At 39.9% G+C, this 18,774-nt stretch overlaps 1 protein-coding gene across 4 annotated transcripts in view; it reads right to left on the bottom strand.

Annotated features, from left to right (window-relative positions):
• ENOX1 (ecto-NOX disulfide-thiol exchanger 1) overlaps positions 1 to 18,774 on the bottom strand; it is a 367,973-nt gene that overhangs the window by 105,674 nt on the left and 243,525 nt on the right. For all 4 annotated transcript variants that reach the window (XM_051631836.1, XM_051631825.1, XM_051631855.1 and 1 more), the window contains one exon: positions 1,100 to 1,273. In XM_051631836.1, coding sequence (XP_051487796.1) covers positions 1,100 to 1,273 — 174 coding nt within the window. The remainder of the gene's footprint in view (positions 1 to 1,099; positions 1,274 to 18,774) is intronic.

Below are 18,774 nucleotides of genomic sequence, written 5' to 3'. Positions count from 1 at the left end.
TCTTGTTGCCAGATAACGGAGCAGACGCCAGCACACAGGAAGGGTAACTTCACTGTTTACACATGCTCCTCAAGTGCAGTGGCTAGAAATGTTATTTTTATGTATATATATATAGCATATATACACCCTTAAATCATGAAAACTATTACATTTTTGAAGGCTGTACAAAAATACACACTGTCATAACACTTTGCCTTGTTTACATGTAGATTACCAGAGCATTCCTCTGAAAGTAATTATCTAAGAAGGAATCTGATTCATATGACTTTGGTTTTTTGGCCCTTTAACAAAATAAACAGGGTTAAAATCTTAAAATATACATACGTACAAATACACACACACACACACACACTCATATTTATGCACACAGCCAGTTTGGTTATACCATGATCTGGGTACCCTGCAAATCCAGAGCATCAGACTACTTGCTTAATTTTATCTTTTGTCTTTGCAGTGATAGTGAAAGTCACTGGTCTGATGGCTCTGAAAATAAACGTCCAGGGCTAACATGCACAAAAAGAGGCTTTTTGCCTGAGATGGTGGCTCAGTGGGAAGTGTTTTCCATTGGCACAGACTCCCAGAAGGGGCAGAAGAAAGCCTGGTTCCAGGTCTCGAGGAGCAGAAACAGCTCATCCACATGCTGCCCCCCAAAAAATGGCAAGAGGGGAGCTGAAGTCCCCCTTTTCCTGTATCTCCCCTAGGTATGGACCAGAGCTAATCTGCGTTTGGGTGCTAGGTGATGCGTTCAGGGACAAGAGCCCAGACTGGTCCCATCTAACTGCGGGCACTATATTTTAGCATTCTATTTTGTGATGTTCTGATCTAAAGGGAAGACTGATTTCTACTATGAGAAGTGTAGATTTCAGGCTCTGTTAGCTTTGTTTAAAAAATAATTTATTTATTTATTTTGTGCAAGCTGAGTACATGACCTTACAGAGATGAGTAAGTATGCTCTGATACCATACCATGCTTCACACACACAGTAGACCTTAGAAGATCATACTTGCCTATTGCCTATTTAAAAACCATAATTCATATTAGATTTTTTTTCCATGCAATATATTTAGGAAAATAACAGTCTTTCATCAGATCTACTTACTTGGGTTTGGAGGGAAGAGCGTGCAGCTTTTGCAGTGAATTATTTCTTTGACTACAGGCACATCTGTTGGTGGTGGTGGTGGCACTAACCCCATGCCTGGTATCATTGGGTTAATCGGAGTGATTCCAGTCATCATGCTAAGGCTTGGATCAAAGCCTGGTACACAGATTGAATCTGTAAACACATCACATAAAATCCTGGCTTTTAAATCTTGAAATAGCTAGTTACTTTTTTCTCATACAGCTTTGCTTCTGGCTTCTTTTTAAATTTTTTTCAAGCATCACTGTTAAAAAAATGAGGTGGAAAAGGAAAAATGGAAAGGGGAAAAGGAAAAACAGAAAAGACAGAGCAAAAGGAAGGACAGAGGGAGTGGAAGGTGAATTTTCAGGAAAAAAAAAACACATAAAAAAGGGAATGTTACGTAATTTAAAATACTAATTTGACTGAGTAAAACACAGCACATAAAGTGCAAAATTATGCACCATGAATATCTGTTATTATCTGGAATGCAGTTTTCTGTTTCATAATGTTACTGTGGTGCTTACACTGCTTTTTGACCAGGGTGTACAAAGAATATAATTTAACGTCGATATGCCCTCTCCATCTAATTGTCAGACAGATTTATCACAACATTGCCTTCTCACATAAGTGACCTTGATTTACAAACACTACAAAGAAAGATCCATTTCTGGCTATTTTATAGAAGTGTAGTGAGCCAAGACTTCTAACCATCTTACCCTTGAATATAAAGTTTCAGCTGCATAGAATGGGGTCTTTTTGAACTTTGGAATTAATTCCTTCTTGTCCTGTTATTTAATCGGATTAGTAGATTCTCTTCAGCAGATGTATTATTAAAATATGTCACTATAGCCCCATAAAATAAAATGCATATTTGGCAAATGTTGCTCTTTCTCCTTCCTGATCTCTTTGCCAAGACTTCCATACGTATTATATAAAGCTGGAAGATTTACTGGGGAGCACCAGTGCTGTAACACCAAGAACTGTAATAAGCACATGTTTCAGATGAACTGAGAGCCAGCTTCTGAAACTTTGGGTTTCTTGAGGCATAATGAATAAAATATTTTGAGATACCGATATCTTTGTTGGAGTAACATTGCTGCTATTTGCCATCATCAATTATTTAAAAGAAGAGTCACTTTGGTGTTCTACAGGTTTTCTGCTGAGTTTTCTGGCTATCAGTTTTGAAGTATTTAATAAATGTAAATGTAGGGTTTGGTAGCTCTAGAGGTTGATTGTTTTGAAGAAGAGGGGAAATGGCCTCTCTGTGATTTATACATACATACATACATACATACATACATACATACATACATATATGTATGAAATTTCAGCTACATTTGCTACATTGTAGCATGATCAATGGAATGTGACCAAAGAGGCCTGTTTCTTCATCCTAGATCTGCTGCTGAAAAGCTATGTGACCACGGGTTGGCCCGCTGATCTTTCTGTATCTTATTTTCTGCATCTGTAAAACAGGTACAATAAAACTCACTTACTAGTGAGGATTAGCTCAGATTTTTAGAGCACTTTGCAGGTGTAAAGCACTCTGTGGGGGCTGAAAACTAGCATGCTGATTCCAGTGAAACATCCATAGTCATATTATCTGTGAAAGACAAGTGAGGATTGAGAACCTCTGCTCCAATAGTGCTTGTATCTGTCTCAGCAGCACACTCCCTGCTCTCCACGCACTGCTTCTGAGCCTTCATCACTTTCAGGTAGTTCTATACAACAAGCATAGGAAGCACACAGCAAGCAAGGATTTGCTTTAGGCTTACTGAAGAGTAGTATTAATGAAAACTCATGATGTGACATTACTTTTTAATTTTTTTTAATAAGTGGGCTTATGAAAAAGGACTTGCACTGGCTGTGATGCTTTTGTTCAATACTGATGTATATGCATTGCTTTTCAGATTAAGCTTTGAAACTCAGAGCCTGTCATTTATTTCACAGGATGCAGTGGTGGCCATATTAAAATATTCATGGCTAGTGAATGATGGAAGATAAAGTCAGAGGTGAAAGGGCAACAAGTAATTCAAAGAAGTCCTTAAGCTATGCTAATTTGCTTGATCTCATTTTTAGAAGTCAGACTTCTGACAGTCCCTGCAGGACACCCTGAGCAGCAATCTCCTGCTATGGGTGGAAGTCCATCCTTAGTATTCACTGCTCAAGTGTCCCACAGAGCTCTGCAGCACGCAAAGCAGAGCACCACAGCGGCACTCAAGGCATGGTGTCATACTGGTCATCTCCTACAATCAGGGAAAACTGGCACTGGAAAGATACCACTGAAGACATCTCATCCATCCCTCAGGACAAATGTAGGATTGGCTACAGTCTTAGCCAGATATGAAATTTTGTATTAAATCCAGCATACATGGTAGACCCACAGTGTTCTAAGGCAAGGACTGAGCAGGTGCAAATGTACAAGAAGATGGACCAAAGGCTAAGTTCTCCCTGTTCTGTGTACATCTTTCAGGTCCTATGCAACAGCCAAAGAAAAACATCATCATCTGGTAACCACTACTGCAATTTATATTTAACCATTTCCATTCTCTCTTTAAGACAACAACTAGATATAGTTCAGCTTCTCTACAAGGCAAACTGAAACAACATCAAACTCTGCCCAAACTACAGACACATGCCCTTACTCAAAGGAAAGACAGTGCGATTCAATACGGTACCATTTTCTGAATACTCCTTTGGCAGTGGTGAAGGTAGAGAAAATAAAATCTAAAGGAGATAGCAACAAGAAAACTCAAGTTCACAAACAGTGCTAATGTGGCCTCAAAAGGGAGCTGAGAGGAAGAGCTTTTAGGCTGCATGCCATTCAAAGCAGGTTTGTGATTTAAGTAGAAAAAATTATTTGCCAGTAATCCCTGTCACATTCAAGGAAATGTGGCTTTGTAAGTAACTTTGCCTATGTTAAATAAGTGCATGGCTTTGACATCAGTTTCTTTCACAACTGGAATCAATCTACAATGGCACAGAGTTCTGGGGGCCAACACTCCTAAAAGGTCTTTCTAGTTTGCTGGGATTCTGTGCCTCCAGAAAGTGATTGTGCTGATGTATATTGAAGAGGATTGAGTCAATAATTCTTGAACTCTAATTCCATATCTTGCAGAAATTACTCCAAACCCCACCAAGCTCAATGACAAGACTACTGAAGGCATGGGCAGAGTTTTACCAGAACCTTGTTCACTTTCTCTGTCCTTTTGAATAAGTTGCTTCAGCTTCCTAGTGTTAAATTGAGAGTGAAATGCTTTCATGCTTTACATGAGCACTGAAAGGAGGCATAAGTACCATTTAAAAAGCATCCCACATACCATAGCTTATTACTATGCATTGCAGTGATGGAAAATTCAGCTGTTCAGACAGTGGGGATCCTGTTCAGATCCCTGAAGAAATTGGTATTGCTTGCACCTACAGAGAAACTGATGCATGCCACCTGCATACTGCTTATGAAGCATGAAGACAGTCTACAGATGGGATGTCCAAAGGAAATACTGGTCTGGACTCTGAGGTGCAGAGAATAAGAAACTGATAAAGTCACTGGAAAGTCAATATATTTGCCATATCTGTGATAGGATACAGAAAATTCCCAAGTTTAACTATATTAATGCTACCAAGTGGTGCAATAATAGAAGCTGGATATATAGCTCTTGTCTAGGGACAGCAGACGATCATCCATCAGCACCACCACTGCAATCTGCTCTATCTCCTGGCATAATGCCTATTTGGAGAAGGATCAGGACAATAGAGTTAAAGTTGGAGACAACTCCTGTTGAACTTGCTGGTAAGTTTGTTGGTTTTCAGAATCAAATATATGATAGAGTAATCCAGGATTACAAAAAATGAGAATTAACCCTAACCATGTACATTTTTTAACAGGCCCATTTGGATATATGATTAAGTTTCTGTGGAAATGACTATGTTACATCAAACACAGATAGATACATTGAATTTATACACTACACACTTGAAGAGTCAAACAAATATTTTATGCTTTCAATGATCATAGCATTATTTTTAAAGGGATCTATAAATACATTTTTGCAGCTAGGTAAGGGTATATGATCTCTTGGAATCGCTTGACTAAACTGATCTCCTTCTATGACAAGCTGACCTGCCTAGTGGATGAGGGAATGGCTATGGATGTTGTCTACCTAGATGTTAGTAAAGCCTTTTACACTGTTTCTTCACAGCATTGTTCTGGAGAAACTGGCTGCTCATGGCTTGGGTGAGCATATTCTTCACTAGGTGAAAAACTGGCTGGATGGTCAGGCCCAAAGAGTTGTGTTGAATGGAGTTCAATCCAGCTGGTGACTGGTCACAAGGGGTGTTCCCCAGGGCTCAGTACTGGGGTTGGTTCTCTTTAATATCTTTATCAATGAACTAGACAAGTGGATCAAGTGCATCCTCAATAAGCTTGCAGATGACACGAAGCTGGGAGAGAGTGTTGATCTGCCTGAAAGTAGGAAAGCTCTACAGCAGTCCTGGCCATGCTGGATTAATGGGCTGAGGCAAATTGTATGAGATTCAACAAGGTCAAGTGCCAGGTCCTTCATTTCGGTCACAACAACCCCATGCAACACTACATGATGGGCTGGAATGGGCTGGAAATGTGTCCAGAGGAAAGGGACCTGGAGATGTCAATTGACAGCTGGCTGAACATGAGCCAGCAGTGTGCCCAGGTGGCCAAGAAGGTCAATAGCATCCTGGCTTGTATCAGAAATTGTGTGGCCAGCAGGACTAGGAAAGTGATTGTGCCTCACACTTGGCACTGGTGAGGTTGTACCTTGAGTGTACTGTGTTCAGTTCTGAGCCACTCACTACAAGAAAAATATCAAAGTGGAGAAACGTGCCCAGAGACAGGCAATGAAGGGTCTGGAGAACAAGTCTTACAAGGAGCATCTGAGGGAATTGGGATTGTTGAGTTTGAAGAAGAGGAGTCTCAGGGGAGACCTTAATGCTCTCTACAACTACCTGAAACTATCCTGAAAAGGTTGTAGCCAAGTGGTTGTCAGTCTCTTCTCCCAAGTAACAAGTGATAGAACAAGTAGAACTGGCCTCAAGTTGTGCTAGGGGAGGTTTAGACTAGATATTATGAAAAATTCCTTCATTGAAAGGCACTGGAAAAGGCTGCCCAGGGAGGTGGTGGAGTCACCATCCCTGGAGGTACTTGAATGACGTGTGGAAGTGGTGCTTAGGGTTTAGTGGTGCACTTGGCAGTGTTGAGTTAACCGTTTGCTTACTGTAAAGGTCTTTTCCAACCTAAACCATTCTATGGTTCCATAAAAAATAACTTGACAGAAGAGAAAGTTTACATGTAAAAAATCTTAATAAATAATTAATAAATTAAAGCATTACAATGGAAATTAACTAAATTTAAGAATGGAAAAGCAAGGGTTGCTCAGATTAGAGTGCTTGGAAATACTGTGCATAGTGCTTGAATATTAACATATTTGTACAAGAAAGGAACATCAATTTGGCAAAACAAGTTATTTCCTGTTTCATCTAAAAAGAAATTGGCATGGGTGGAGAGCAATGAAAACCTCTGAAGAACAAATATCAGGAATTAGCAGTCAGAGAGGCAACAAGAAAAATCTTGAACACTTGGAGTAGTTTTTAAAGCTCTTTTTTCTTTCAAGTAAAATATAGGATGAACAAAAAGTTTCACATGAAAACTTTGTGTCTGGAAAAAAACACAAAGACAAAATCCCTTTAAGGGTAACTATATTCTGACACAGTAGAGAGTGTAAAACAATCTTTTTTATTAGTCTGAATGTTGGGATTGCAGAAGCAGCTTTGTCATCCACAAAAACAGCCACACAATCTTGGAGAAGCATCCTCCTTTCCTTCTTTGGCAATGGTTGCTGCCTGAATCACCTTCTGGTTTTGCCACATTATTATCACATTTCCATTTCCAATAAATGTTGGTATTGTTCTGCCCAAATGACATGGATGCATATTCCTGCCAACTGTGCTTTTGGGAACTGCACTCCACCACAATTACTGTTACCACCCCATTTCCAATAGCCCTTACCACAATTTACTGTTCAGTATTACTTTTTCAGGAGTATAATCCCTTATCTGATTCTCATTATTACCCCATTTATTTTGCCTGCAACTGCCAACATTTTCTGTGGTGTTTTATGACAGATGCCAAGCTGTATTTCTGTTGGAAGCATAAGAACACCCATGTGTGCAAACATAGATTTGTTTGTGTATCCCTACTCGCATGCACGGAAGGTTCCACCATGAGCCACCAGCACCCTGCCAGTGGTCGCAGTGCTCAGATCTGCTCGTCCAACACACAGAGAGATGGTGAGTGATCAAAACAATCACCTGAGTATAAAATATCTTAGCAAAATAAAAAACATTGAAAGGGTCCCCATGGCCCAGGAGTGATAAATTTACACATAAGAAAAGCAGTCTTTTTTTTTTGTTGTTTTTTTTTTGCTAGGGTTCAAAGATAAAAAAAATATCTGGTTCCAGGAATGTATCTGCCTGCCAACATACACGGCAAGTATCAGGACAGTCCAGGCATCAGCTGGTAATAAATGTAGTAAGATGCTTGTTAAAACTTTGGCGTTTTGGAGGAAAAGGAAAAAAAAGCTTCTGGAAACAAGAGTTTTGATTGTGTACTTCAGAAACACCATTACTGAGTATTTTGAGACTAAATGTAGAGTTGATTTCTAGAAGCTGAGATTTAAGTTTTCCTGAAAAAGGGTAAATCTAATACGTCATCTGCTTCCTGTAAAACAAATATCTATATACACATATATATACACGTGTGCATATGTATCACTTGGCAGTAGCTTTTTTTTTCTTCTCTGAAGCAGAGAAAGAATCTTACTAGAAAGGAGGTTGTTATTCTAAGAACTTCTTGTATTTTTATCTAAAATTCTTCCTCAAAACTCTGGTCTGCCAGTGTCTATCCTCACATCAGTCTCCTTTCCTGTGTTTTTCTGTACCAGCAATTAAGAATTAATATACAGCTGCAAGCTACAGATCAAAGATCACTGTCATCCCTGCTCATTCAAATCTTACCAGCTTCAGGACTTCAGGAAGCTTTTGGTAGAAGTGGCTCATTTGGTCAGTATTATAGGATTTTTCTCAATGTAACAAGCCTTTCTCACTGAAAAAAAACCAAAACAAAATGTGGTAGTAGGGCACCAGATCACTGATGACCCAAGGAGATATGCTAGTTTAATTTGGTGTTGATCCAGCTGGAGGAACCCAGTTGTGAAGCAACACTATAAGCCCAAAGAGCCAGACTTTGGAACACAGCACTGTGGCAGCCACAGGCATCTTCCAGTACATTTCCTTGTCCAATTTAGATATCATTAAACTTATAGACTTCTCTGTTTCTAAAATAGATGCTGGATTGTCTTTCAGACACATTCCAATTAAGAAAAAAAAAAGATGGGGGGAAAAAGTCTGACAGCTCTTCCATTCAACCATCCTACCTACAATCATCCTGCCTCAGAGCAAGGATCATCTGACTGTGGCCAGTAGCAAATGCCCAGAGAATCAGAACAAGAAAAGACAGGTAAAGTTCATACTATTTTTAGCTTGTGTACATAGAGTGCTTGCATCTTGCCATTGGCAGAGATCACAACAGAATAATCCTTTCTAGCAGGCATCTATTCCACAGAACTTAATTTCAACAGAATCACAGAATCACACAGAACCACAGAATTATTGAGGCTGGAAAAGACCTCTGATATCATCAAGTCCAACCTATGACCTAACACCATCACATTGGCTAAACCATGGCACTAAGTGCCACATCCAGTCTTTCCTTAAACACCTCCAGGGTTGGCAACTCCTCCGCTTCCCTGGGCAGTCCATTCCAATGTCTGATCACCCTCTCCATGATTTCTATTTTGAATCATTTCGAACCTGCTTATATCTCTGATTTTCACAGTATGCTGTTACTAGAGTAGCAACAGAGTGGGAAAACTTGCTTCCTTTGCTTTGCCAAAACCAGGTCACTGGTAGTTCCAGGCACACCTTCTAGTTCTTTCATCCTGAGAAATAGTGAATATCTGCTCCTTATTCACCTTATCCACAAGATGACAGATTTTATTTCTACCTTAATATTTTGTCATCTGCTTGGCATGTGATCTTTGTCTCTGCAGAGCTACTACAAAGGAATATGATATGGAACCTCTGATTGTGGCCCCTTTTAAAATCCTGAGAAGGTAAGTGCAAGGGTGGAGATGTATTTGTAGGTGTTCATCTAGCCCTGAATTTTTAAAGAACTAATTATTAAAGACATAGGCAGGTGTTCTTAACTAAGTGCTGCATGAACCCCATCAGCGAAGCACCATGTGGCATAGGACCCCTGCATGAACAGGAGTAAGGCACATAGCATCAACATCCATGTGCCTGTGTGCATGTATATTTGGAGTAGTGGAAAGAAGTGAATGAATGTGGGGCAGGAAATCACATCCTTGACCTCCAGTTTCCTCAGTTGGCCTGGGAATTCATCTTCATGCCACTCAGCAAGAGCTACATTCTGTGAGACAGAGACTGGACTGTAGCGAAAACAAGTGTCTAAGGGAATTTTGGCAGAAACAGGGGATGAGGAGGAATCTAGATGATTGTTTCTCATTAATAATCAACCAAGTAATAATTTATATGAACTCCACAGTGTCTGCCAGGCTGACTCCATAAACAAAGCCATTGTAGCACCATCAAAACACTTGCCACTTGAAAATTTCTTATATGAGACATATATCACTGACAAAGCTTTAGGGCTGTATTATTGCACTTTTGCTTTTTTGAAGAAAGCATTGTGTCTGCACAGAGGAATAGGTTACAGCAGACAGTCCCGAAACTTTAGATGATGCTCCCCAGAGCTGGCAGTGCTGTAGCTGAAAACACTAAAAGCAAATCTGGCCTCCTCTTGATCCCTGCTCACAAAATCACACAGCAAACACTATATTTAGAGTAATATACATGACAAAGACTAAATTAAAGAAAACCTCCTTCTCTTTTTACAAGCAAATCATGGGGTGAGTCACTCCTGGTTCATCCTTCATTGCCTCAGCGCTTGGCACAACAGGACCCCAACCTTGTTTAGAGCTTCTAATGTAATGTAAATAACAGGAGGGAATAGCAAATAATAATAATACAACAAAGTGTTACCAAAATAAATGCCACTCTCCTCCTATGATGCAATTTCAAAGCTGCTGTGTAAATAAATCTCTAGTGTCACTGTAATGTTATTCCTATTACTCTTCTTGCTCATGGATAGCCATCAATGCCATTTTGAACTCAAAGGTGTCTTGGATGCTACCTGCACATGTAAAATCTATTTAGTTTCCCCTTAGAAGAGCTCTGCAAAATACCTGACAGGCAAGCATAAGAATGAGCTGGAGAACTCAGGACTTGATGTTGAGGGAGTCTGATGACAGTTTGTCAGTTGTTCACAGCTGACAGCTGCATGTGTAAGAAGTTACAGTCAGAAAAAGTTGACTAATCTCAGCCTCCATACACAATCAGCTGCTCTCCCATGTGTAAAATTCCATTGCCATTGCAGTGGAAAATTGTGGAGATGAAACCAGAAGGGGAGGGGGGAAGAAACAGAAAAAATAGGGAAGAAGGAAAAAAGTGAAGAGAAATACCAAAATAAATGCAGGAAAGGAGGTGAAGGTAGAAGGAGGGATGAACAGAAAGCAGTATCATCTGCAGGCTCTGTGGCATGGGCCCGTAGAATCATAGGATCATAGATGCTCTATCCAATGACTGTTTTGACCACTGCCAGAATTTGAAGGATTCATGAGTTTATAGCACCTCACAATGTCCAGGGTGCTGATCTTCCCAAAGTCCCTGCTGCTTAAGAACTGCTCTACACAGTAGGGACAATGGGCTTTTTCCATCTCCTCATCAATAGATCGCTTCCTCATATAGAATCAGTCACAAGTTCATTGCGAAGACAATGACAAACCTGCAAATTATGCTCACTGCCACCCAAGCCCCAGTTAATGGCTCCAAAGCTGGTTTGTAAAAATATGGGACCAGCCAATATGCAAGATGCAATGTAATACTTCCCTTATGCAATGCAAAATGTGTGCAGCTGTACAGCCTAACTTTCAAAAGTCTCTGTGCCCTCACTATATGCTGCTTGGGATAACCTTCATTCTGTTTCTGCAGTTTTGGCCTCATCACAGTGGATATGAGAGAAGAGAGCTAAATTCAGTTGGCAGCCAGTCACCAGTGCCATCTCCCCAGGGCTCAGTTTTGGAGCTAGTTTTGTTCAATATCTTTATCAATTATCTGGATGAGAGGATTGGGTGCTTTCTCAGTAAGTTTGCAGATGACACCAAATTGGGAGGGAACGTGGATCTGCTTGAGGATAGCAGGCTCTGCAGAAGGACCTGGACAGGCTGGATTGATAGGTTGAGGCCAATTGTATGAGGTTCAACAAGGCCAAATGCCAGGTCCTGCACTTGGGTCACAACCCCATGCAACTCAACAGGCTTGGGGCAGAGTGGAGGAAAAGGACCTGGGAGCACTGGTTGACAGCTGGCTAAGCATGAGCCAGCAGTGTGCCCAGGTGGCCAAGAAAGTCAATGGCATCCTGGCTTGTATCAGAAATTGTGTGGCCAGCAGGAGTAGGGAAGTGATCATGCCCCTGTACTTGGTACTGGTGAGGCTGCACCTTGAGTACTGTGTTCAGTTCTGGGACCCTCACTACAAGAAAGACACCAAGGTGCTGGAGTGTGTCCAGAGAAGAGGAACCCAGCTGGTGAAGGGTCTAGAGGACAAGTCCTGTGAGGAGAAGCTGAGAGGATTGGGATTGTTTAGTTGGGAGAAGAGGGGGCTGAGGGGAGACCTTATTGCTCTCTACAACTACCTGAAAGGAGGTTGTAGGAAGGTGGGTGTTGGCCTCTTCTCTCAAATAAATAATGATAAGACAAGAGGAAATGGCCACAAATTGTGCCAGAGGAGGTTTAGATTGGATATTAGGAATAATTTCTTTAATGAAAGAGTGATCGTGCATTGGAACAGGTTGCCCAGGGAGGTGGCTGAGTCACCGTCCCTGAAGGTATTAAAAAAATGAGTAGATGTAGTGCTTAGGGACATGCTCTAGTGGGTGTGGTGGTTTTTTCTGCATTGATGGTTGGATTCGGGGATCTTAAGAGAACTTTTCCAACCATGACAGTTCTATGATTCAGTAAGCCTAGCCTTGGCTAAATGAAGTAGCCTCTTTAAGTTCCCTCTATTGTTTGCTCAGTGAAACTCTTGCTAAAGTAAAACTGCTGGATTTGTTGAAAATGAGATCACCTTTAACCTCGAAGTTATAAAAAATTAGAAATAAATAAAACATTCTTATATGGCCTAGGAACTGATAATGGATTTTTCTTTGCTTGCTGTCTAGGAAAGTGATATATTTCAGAAATTTGAGTGGCACTTGTATGGTAAAAAAAAAAAAAAGAAAAAAAAAAGATTACTGAACGTTATAAGCCCCTAAGTAGATGTCAATGAATACCGAAAATAAGTTGGAGAACTAGGAAAAATTTCAATTCCCAAGCTAGGCTAATACTGAAATATAACTCTTGTAATAGATGAAATATAAAAAGGCTCCAATATGTAAAAGATAGTAAAATACCATCTTCTGGATATTAATGTGACTGTAGAGAAAATGGGGGGAAAAAATGAAATGCTGATTTTCCATTGGACATTTCCCAAATGGAAACAAAAGAGACTCATTTTTCTCATGAACCATGAAAGAATTCCTGAGTACTAAGCTGGCATTATTGTGTGGATCCTTGAATTTGTGGAATGCATACAAACAGTCTCCTTGCCTTTCCAGGGTCACAGGAGTAACAACAGCCTTGCTGAAACCAGAAAGAAGCTGTACAGTCCAGAAAGGTTGATCACCTGCATATGCAAGTTCTTGCACAAACACCAGAAAAACTGGGCTCTGTCAGACTGAATGACCCTTCTAGCCCTGCAGCCCAGCAACCTGCCTCTAACAGCAAATTCCTAATTTTATTTAGTACCAGAACAGAACAATCCTGATGTGAAACCTCCATTTAATGATCTCCCAATCACCAACATGCTGCAGCTCAGAGGCTTCCTAAGCCAGAGGAAGTTCTCTGTCTCCTTCAGGTTAATTTTTGAATGAAAATGCCAATGAGCTTTATTGCATGGATATATTTCTCTGGGTGTCGTTACTGCAGACGACATAAAGATGTTCTGTGAAATCAGTTGGAAAACCTTTAGTGATGATATTTCAATCTTTTACCCAAGTTATTCTATGTGCATGCTTCTCCTTCAAAAGACTGAGCAAGCAGCCATGAGAGAGACTTAAACTGTAATGTGAAATGATTGCTCCAGGTACTATTTTCCTAGCTTTTTTTAAATGTTAAATAATTTAAATAGTAGGGTCCAAATTCCTAAAACCATTTATGTTTAACCTAAAGTGTACTGGAAGAAGGGTAAGTATGCTAGACGTAGTAACCACTTGCTGGCTATAAATTTATGCAGTAAGAAATCTTGACATTTTCTACTAGAACTATTTGACCTCCATACAGTTTATGGCAGTAACTTGTAGGACAATATTTGAATGCTCTGTGCATGGGCGGAATACCTGTTGGATTTGAATTTTATTAACTAACTGTTGGGTAAGTAATAAAGTGGTACTTGGTGAATTAATAAACTGTTTATTCGTTAAGAATTAACCAGGAATCCTATCTTGAGAAATAATATGCAACATAAAACAGAAGCCAGAGTTGATTGTAGGAAGTAAAGCTGCTGAATGTCTCTAAAAAGAACTGTCTTAATTAAATTCCAATGCACTATGATAAAGCTGTTTGGTTAGATTTTGGCTTTTAAAGCTATCTAGCACTTCAGCAAACTGAAAACACTCCTGTGTACTTAGCTCTCATTGCAAATACAGAGTGTTACTATGGCTTTTCAGGACCATCAGAAACCACTAAGCTGCTTTACAGAGGCAGGTATCTCAGGTAATGGCAGACTCAGGCCACGGGCAGTGGATCTCCATTCAAAAGAGAAGGATTTAGAAGATCACAGGGGTCTCAGCCAGGTATGGCCAGAGAACTCAGCAGCCAAATGTGGATGAAGAAGGTGAGCTCTGGTGACTAGAGAGCTTGCACATGGACACAGATGACAAAGGATGTCAAATCAGACATGAGTGACTTAAAGAGCAGGCATTTGCATTGAGGAGTATGGAGTGAGAGCCTTATGAACCAAGAGAATAGAAAGTACCATCCAACGTATTATTCCTTCTGTATTCAAAAGAGGGAGAATGCAAAAGAAACCTTGGAACTGAGGATCTGCCTGAGTACTGTGGCTCTGGCAACCATCTTTTCTTCAGCTTTGGATATCCTACAGCACTCAGATTTTGGCCAGACACCTGCCAGAAGGGAAGGTAATAAAGTGTGCTAGAGAAAAACGGAGTATGTTGCTTACAAAACAGGAGATTTTTTTTTAACCTTTCCATTTTTACACCTGTGATTCAACCTGTGCTCTTCAATCTAAAAAGAAGATTAAATAAAAAAAAAATTAAATTGTCTTGACCTGCAGCTAATAAGTTCATGAATATAACACTTTACATAAGCTAAAAGTATTTAGAATTATAGTTTTTGAAATATCTCTTCATTACCTAAGGCTTCCCTTAACTACCTCTCCCCTTCTCAAGTTTTGCAGGGTTTGAAAATTTCCTGATGCATTCACTGCCATTAAAGGTGATGTTTCAACTTCCCTTCCCATCTGTGAAACTGATGGTTTGGTTTTAGATCTTGATGATACAAGCACAAGGGCCCTCGCAGCTCTCTGAAGTGCCTGTTTTAGGCAGTCAGATCCAATGGTGAAATAGCCAGCAGTGGTGGTAACTGGAGCACTCTCCATGGCTAGCAGAGAAATCCTAAATGGGCACCCCTGACTTCATAATAAAACAATTCCCCTTCTTCAACATGCTGTTTGAATACAGTAATTATTCCATTGACCAATTTAGAAGAGGCTTGACATTAAAAGAGTGCCAGAAGAGCATGCGTCCCACTAAGGTAAATAAGGGTAGCCCTTATGTCTGAAAGCTGTTATTTCAGCCTTTCAGCAGACTTAGATAGACATTTCTGCATCCTTTGACATCTGGGTCACAACCGTAAAGTTTTCCAGCACAACTACAATAATTATAACATTATGACTAGCTTATTCAGCTCATCTCCATTTCTTTTGCATCTCCCACAGAGCAGAAAACCCTTCTCTCTACCATCTGGACATATCTCTAGTACAAGGAAGGTCATGAGCAGCTAGACATGCCAGAGTAGCCAGCTGCTCTGCAGGCCTCCCTCCCTGGGGCCTCAGTACTGGAGCCATTATCAATGGAACGGTGCAGACTAATAATCCTTGATTTTGGCCAATAGCCCAGGGGCAGCCAGCTGGGATGGGTTAAAAACATCCCAAGGTTCTTTTAAGTTACTCTGGGAACTGTGCAGGGCAGTGCACAGAACTGGGTTAATGCTTTCGGCTTCCATCTCTCCTGTCTCTCACAGCAAGGGGAAATGTATGCTTCAACTAATAATAAACCAATGCTGAGCATGTGGAGAACACCATGCCAAATATCAAACAGCTGGGGCTCTCTGGCCAGCCATTAGCTATCCCAATCACAGCACTGCCTGAAGTCTTCAAGAGAAGAAGAGAAAATAAGGTGGGTAAAAAGGAAACTTCAAAATCAACTGGGAAAAAAACCAACAACCAATACAAATCTCAGAACATTTGTATAAAGCTCTGGTGTCTTGTCAAGGAGTTTATTACAGCACAACTTTAATTTCCTAACAAACACAAACTACTCATCACGCTCTCCATCCAAAAAGAAAAAGGGACTAAAAAGATAAGAAATGTTTACAGGAAGAAGAAAGAATCTCTCCAAGAATACTTGCATCTCTGTACCTCCAAAATAGTTTAAAATGCAGGCATTGTTCTTGGCTGTCTTCCAGCAGTGAAAATAAATAAATAAATAAAAGTTCTATTTTTCCTTGACATTCTTACAATGTCGTATTTCCATTATCCATTTAAACAGGGAAAATATCCTGTCTGTAAAGAAATCAGGAGTCTTTACAAATGAACAGCATACTTCAGGAGGCAGAATGAGAGACACTGTGTGCACAAAATTAATTCAAGTTGTATCCCAATTAAGGAAGAATCCAGGTTTTTTAACTCTTATGCATAACACATTTGAATTTAGATTGTATTAGTGGTTGTGTAGAAAACTTGTAACTTAAAATTCTGGCTGCTAGGAAATTTCATCTGTAATTTCTGGCAGCCTGCACCCAGGGTTCACCTGCTAGTATTTCAGAGCAGTGAACTAAAGGCATAGTTATTTCACACACACACAGAACCAAGCCCACCATTCAGAAATGAAATTAACTTTTTTTGGTATTTGCAATTTATTATCAGAACCTTCTTGATGATGCTTTCAGGAAATATGAAGGTTTATACATACCAAGAACAGAAGACATTCATTATTTTAAAAAGTATAAAGATTATTTTCAAATTAAAACTAAAACCAAATTATGTCAGAAAGACATTGTTTCAAATTATAGTGATTCATTATCCCATTTTTAGGGAAAATACATTTCTCTGTAGCATATCTGGGCTAGAAAATTTTATCCACATTTAGATGCTTCTTTTGCCTCATCACGTACAAAGCCAGGGTTCTGTCAATTGTTTTATAAAAAAAAAAATATGTTCAAATCTTTGTACAACCATAAAAGTATGTTCCAGGACAAAAAATGGGTGAATGCTGTTCCTCAGTTCAAGGATACCTGGTAGTATTGTTCTTAGTATATTTTTAGCACCACTTTCCAATATGAAAAAGAAACTTCACACCAAACTTCTTTCAAAGGCTTTGTTAAGCATTTTCTTAAAAGGTGTCAAACAACAATCTCTAGTAGTGGGGCAATGTGAAAAAAACATACAAAATTTGCAGCATGCAAATGTATTGGAAGAAAAAGGTGCAGTCGTATTAGGCATTCAATGTACAGGAGATGGAGCACAATTGATGAATGCTCAATAAATAGAAGAATCATAGAATGTTTAGGTTGGAAAAGATCTTTAAGACCATCACGTCCAACCATTAACCAGGCACACTGCCAAGCCCACCACTAAACCATGTCCATATATGCACCACATCTACACGTCTTTTAAATACCTCCAGTGATGGTGACTCCACCAGTTCACTGGGAAGCCAGTTCCAGTGACAACACTTTTGGTGGAGAACTTTTCCCTAAATCTAGTGTGTAATTACTTAAGCTCACAAAAAGTCTTTGATAAAGTTCTTCACAAGAGGTTGTGCAGGCATAAAGTGAGAGGCAAAGGCTTGTCATGACAGATACAGATCAGAAGCTGGCCAACGAGGCAGGAAAACCAAGACTTGAAATAAACATGCACTTTTCATCTCAGATGAGTGATGTTACTGGAGGTAACATGTTGATAATTGCATCAAAAAGAGACTGAATAATGATATAGCAAAACTCAAACAAAAGATGCAATTATTTGCCTGGAAAAAATATGTATGTCAGAAAAAGCATATTTGTCAAGAAGTGTTTTAGAGGAACCAAACACAAGGAAGGCAGCTGGGCATAAGGAAGTCAGTGCTAACAAATCCCACATGAAGCTCTTAACCAAGGATGGGCTGAATGGCTCATGCAGTAAAGAACTGGCAGTGTGGCATTATATCAAAGGGGCCAGGGAAGCCAAATAAAGGCTAGCCAAGATAAGGGACAAGAGAAAAAAATAGTATGGAAAAGACAGACTTGTCACTGTGCTCTGAATTACTCACCTCATCCTCCCCAAGCAATATACAGGCACAGCAAAAATAGGACAATGAGTATCATCAGGAACATTATAAAGTAGCTCATACAAACGACTGCTGAAAAAGCCTTGGATTGCTCATTGGGGAAAAGAGGCAATTATGTAGGAGCATTACAAAGCTCATGAATTTTACAGAGGAGGTAGGTGGACAGGTTCTGTGGATTCTGCTCCACAGATAAAAAACCAGGAAGCATTTAGTGAAATAAATACAGAGGTTGTAAGTGAAGAAGAGGTAGGTGGAAACACTTCTTAATTGCAACAAGCAATTACTCCCATGGAACTCTATGTTACATAAAATTTAACTGAAGAAAAACCAAAGAGCGGGAGAATGAGAGAATGAGAGAACGAGAGAGAGAAAGAAAGAGAGAAAGAGAGAAAGAGAGAAAGAGAGAAAGAGAGAGAGAAAGAGAGAGAGAGAGAGAAAGGAAGGAAGGAAGGAAGGAAGGAAGGAAGGAAGGAAGGAAGGAAGGAAGGAAGGAAGGAAGGAAGGAAGGAAGGAAGGAAGGAAGGAAGGAAGGAAGGAAGGAAGGAAGGAAGGAAGGAAGGAAGGAAGGAAGGAAGGAAGGAAGGAAGGAAGGAAGGAAGGAAGGAAGGAAGGAAGGAAGGAAGGAAAATAAATACAGACAAAACCACACACAGAAATACATCATAGACCTTGGACAACAAATGTGTTCAAAATGATAAAACAGGAGGCAGGGCTGCTAGGGTCATCTATTATTAAAATCGTCTGACACTTCCTATTACAACACCCTGTTGTCAGTTGCTTTTAGCTTTGCCAATCATTAACAGCTTGGACTGAATTTTAC

Source organism: Apus apus, chromosome 1 (genome assembly GCF_020740795.1).
Source record: "Apus apus isolate bApuApu2 chromosome 1, bApuApu2.pri.cur, whole genome shotgun sequence".
In the NCBI taxonomy this organism is placed as follows: Eukaryota; Metazoa; Chordata; class Aves; order Apodiformes; family Apodidae; genus Apus; species Apus apus.
Note: the sequence above shows the minus strand (reverse complement) of the source record. Positions and strands in the feature narration are given on the sequence as shown.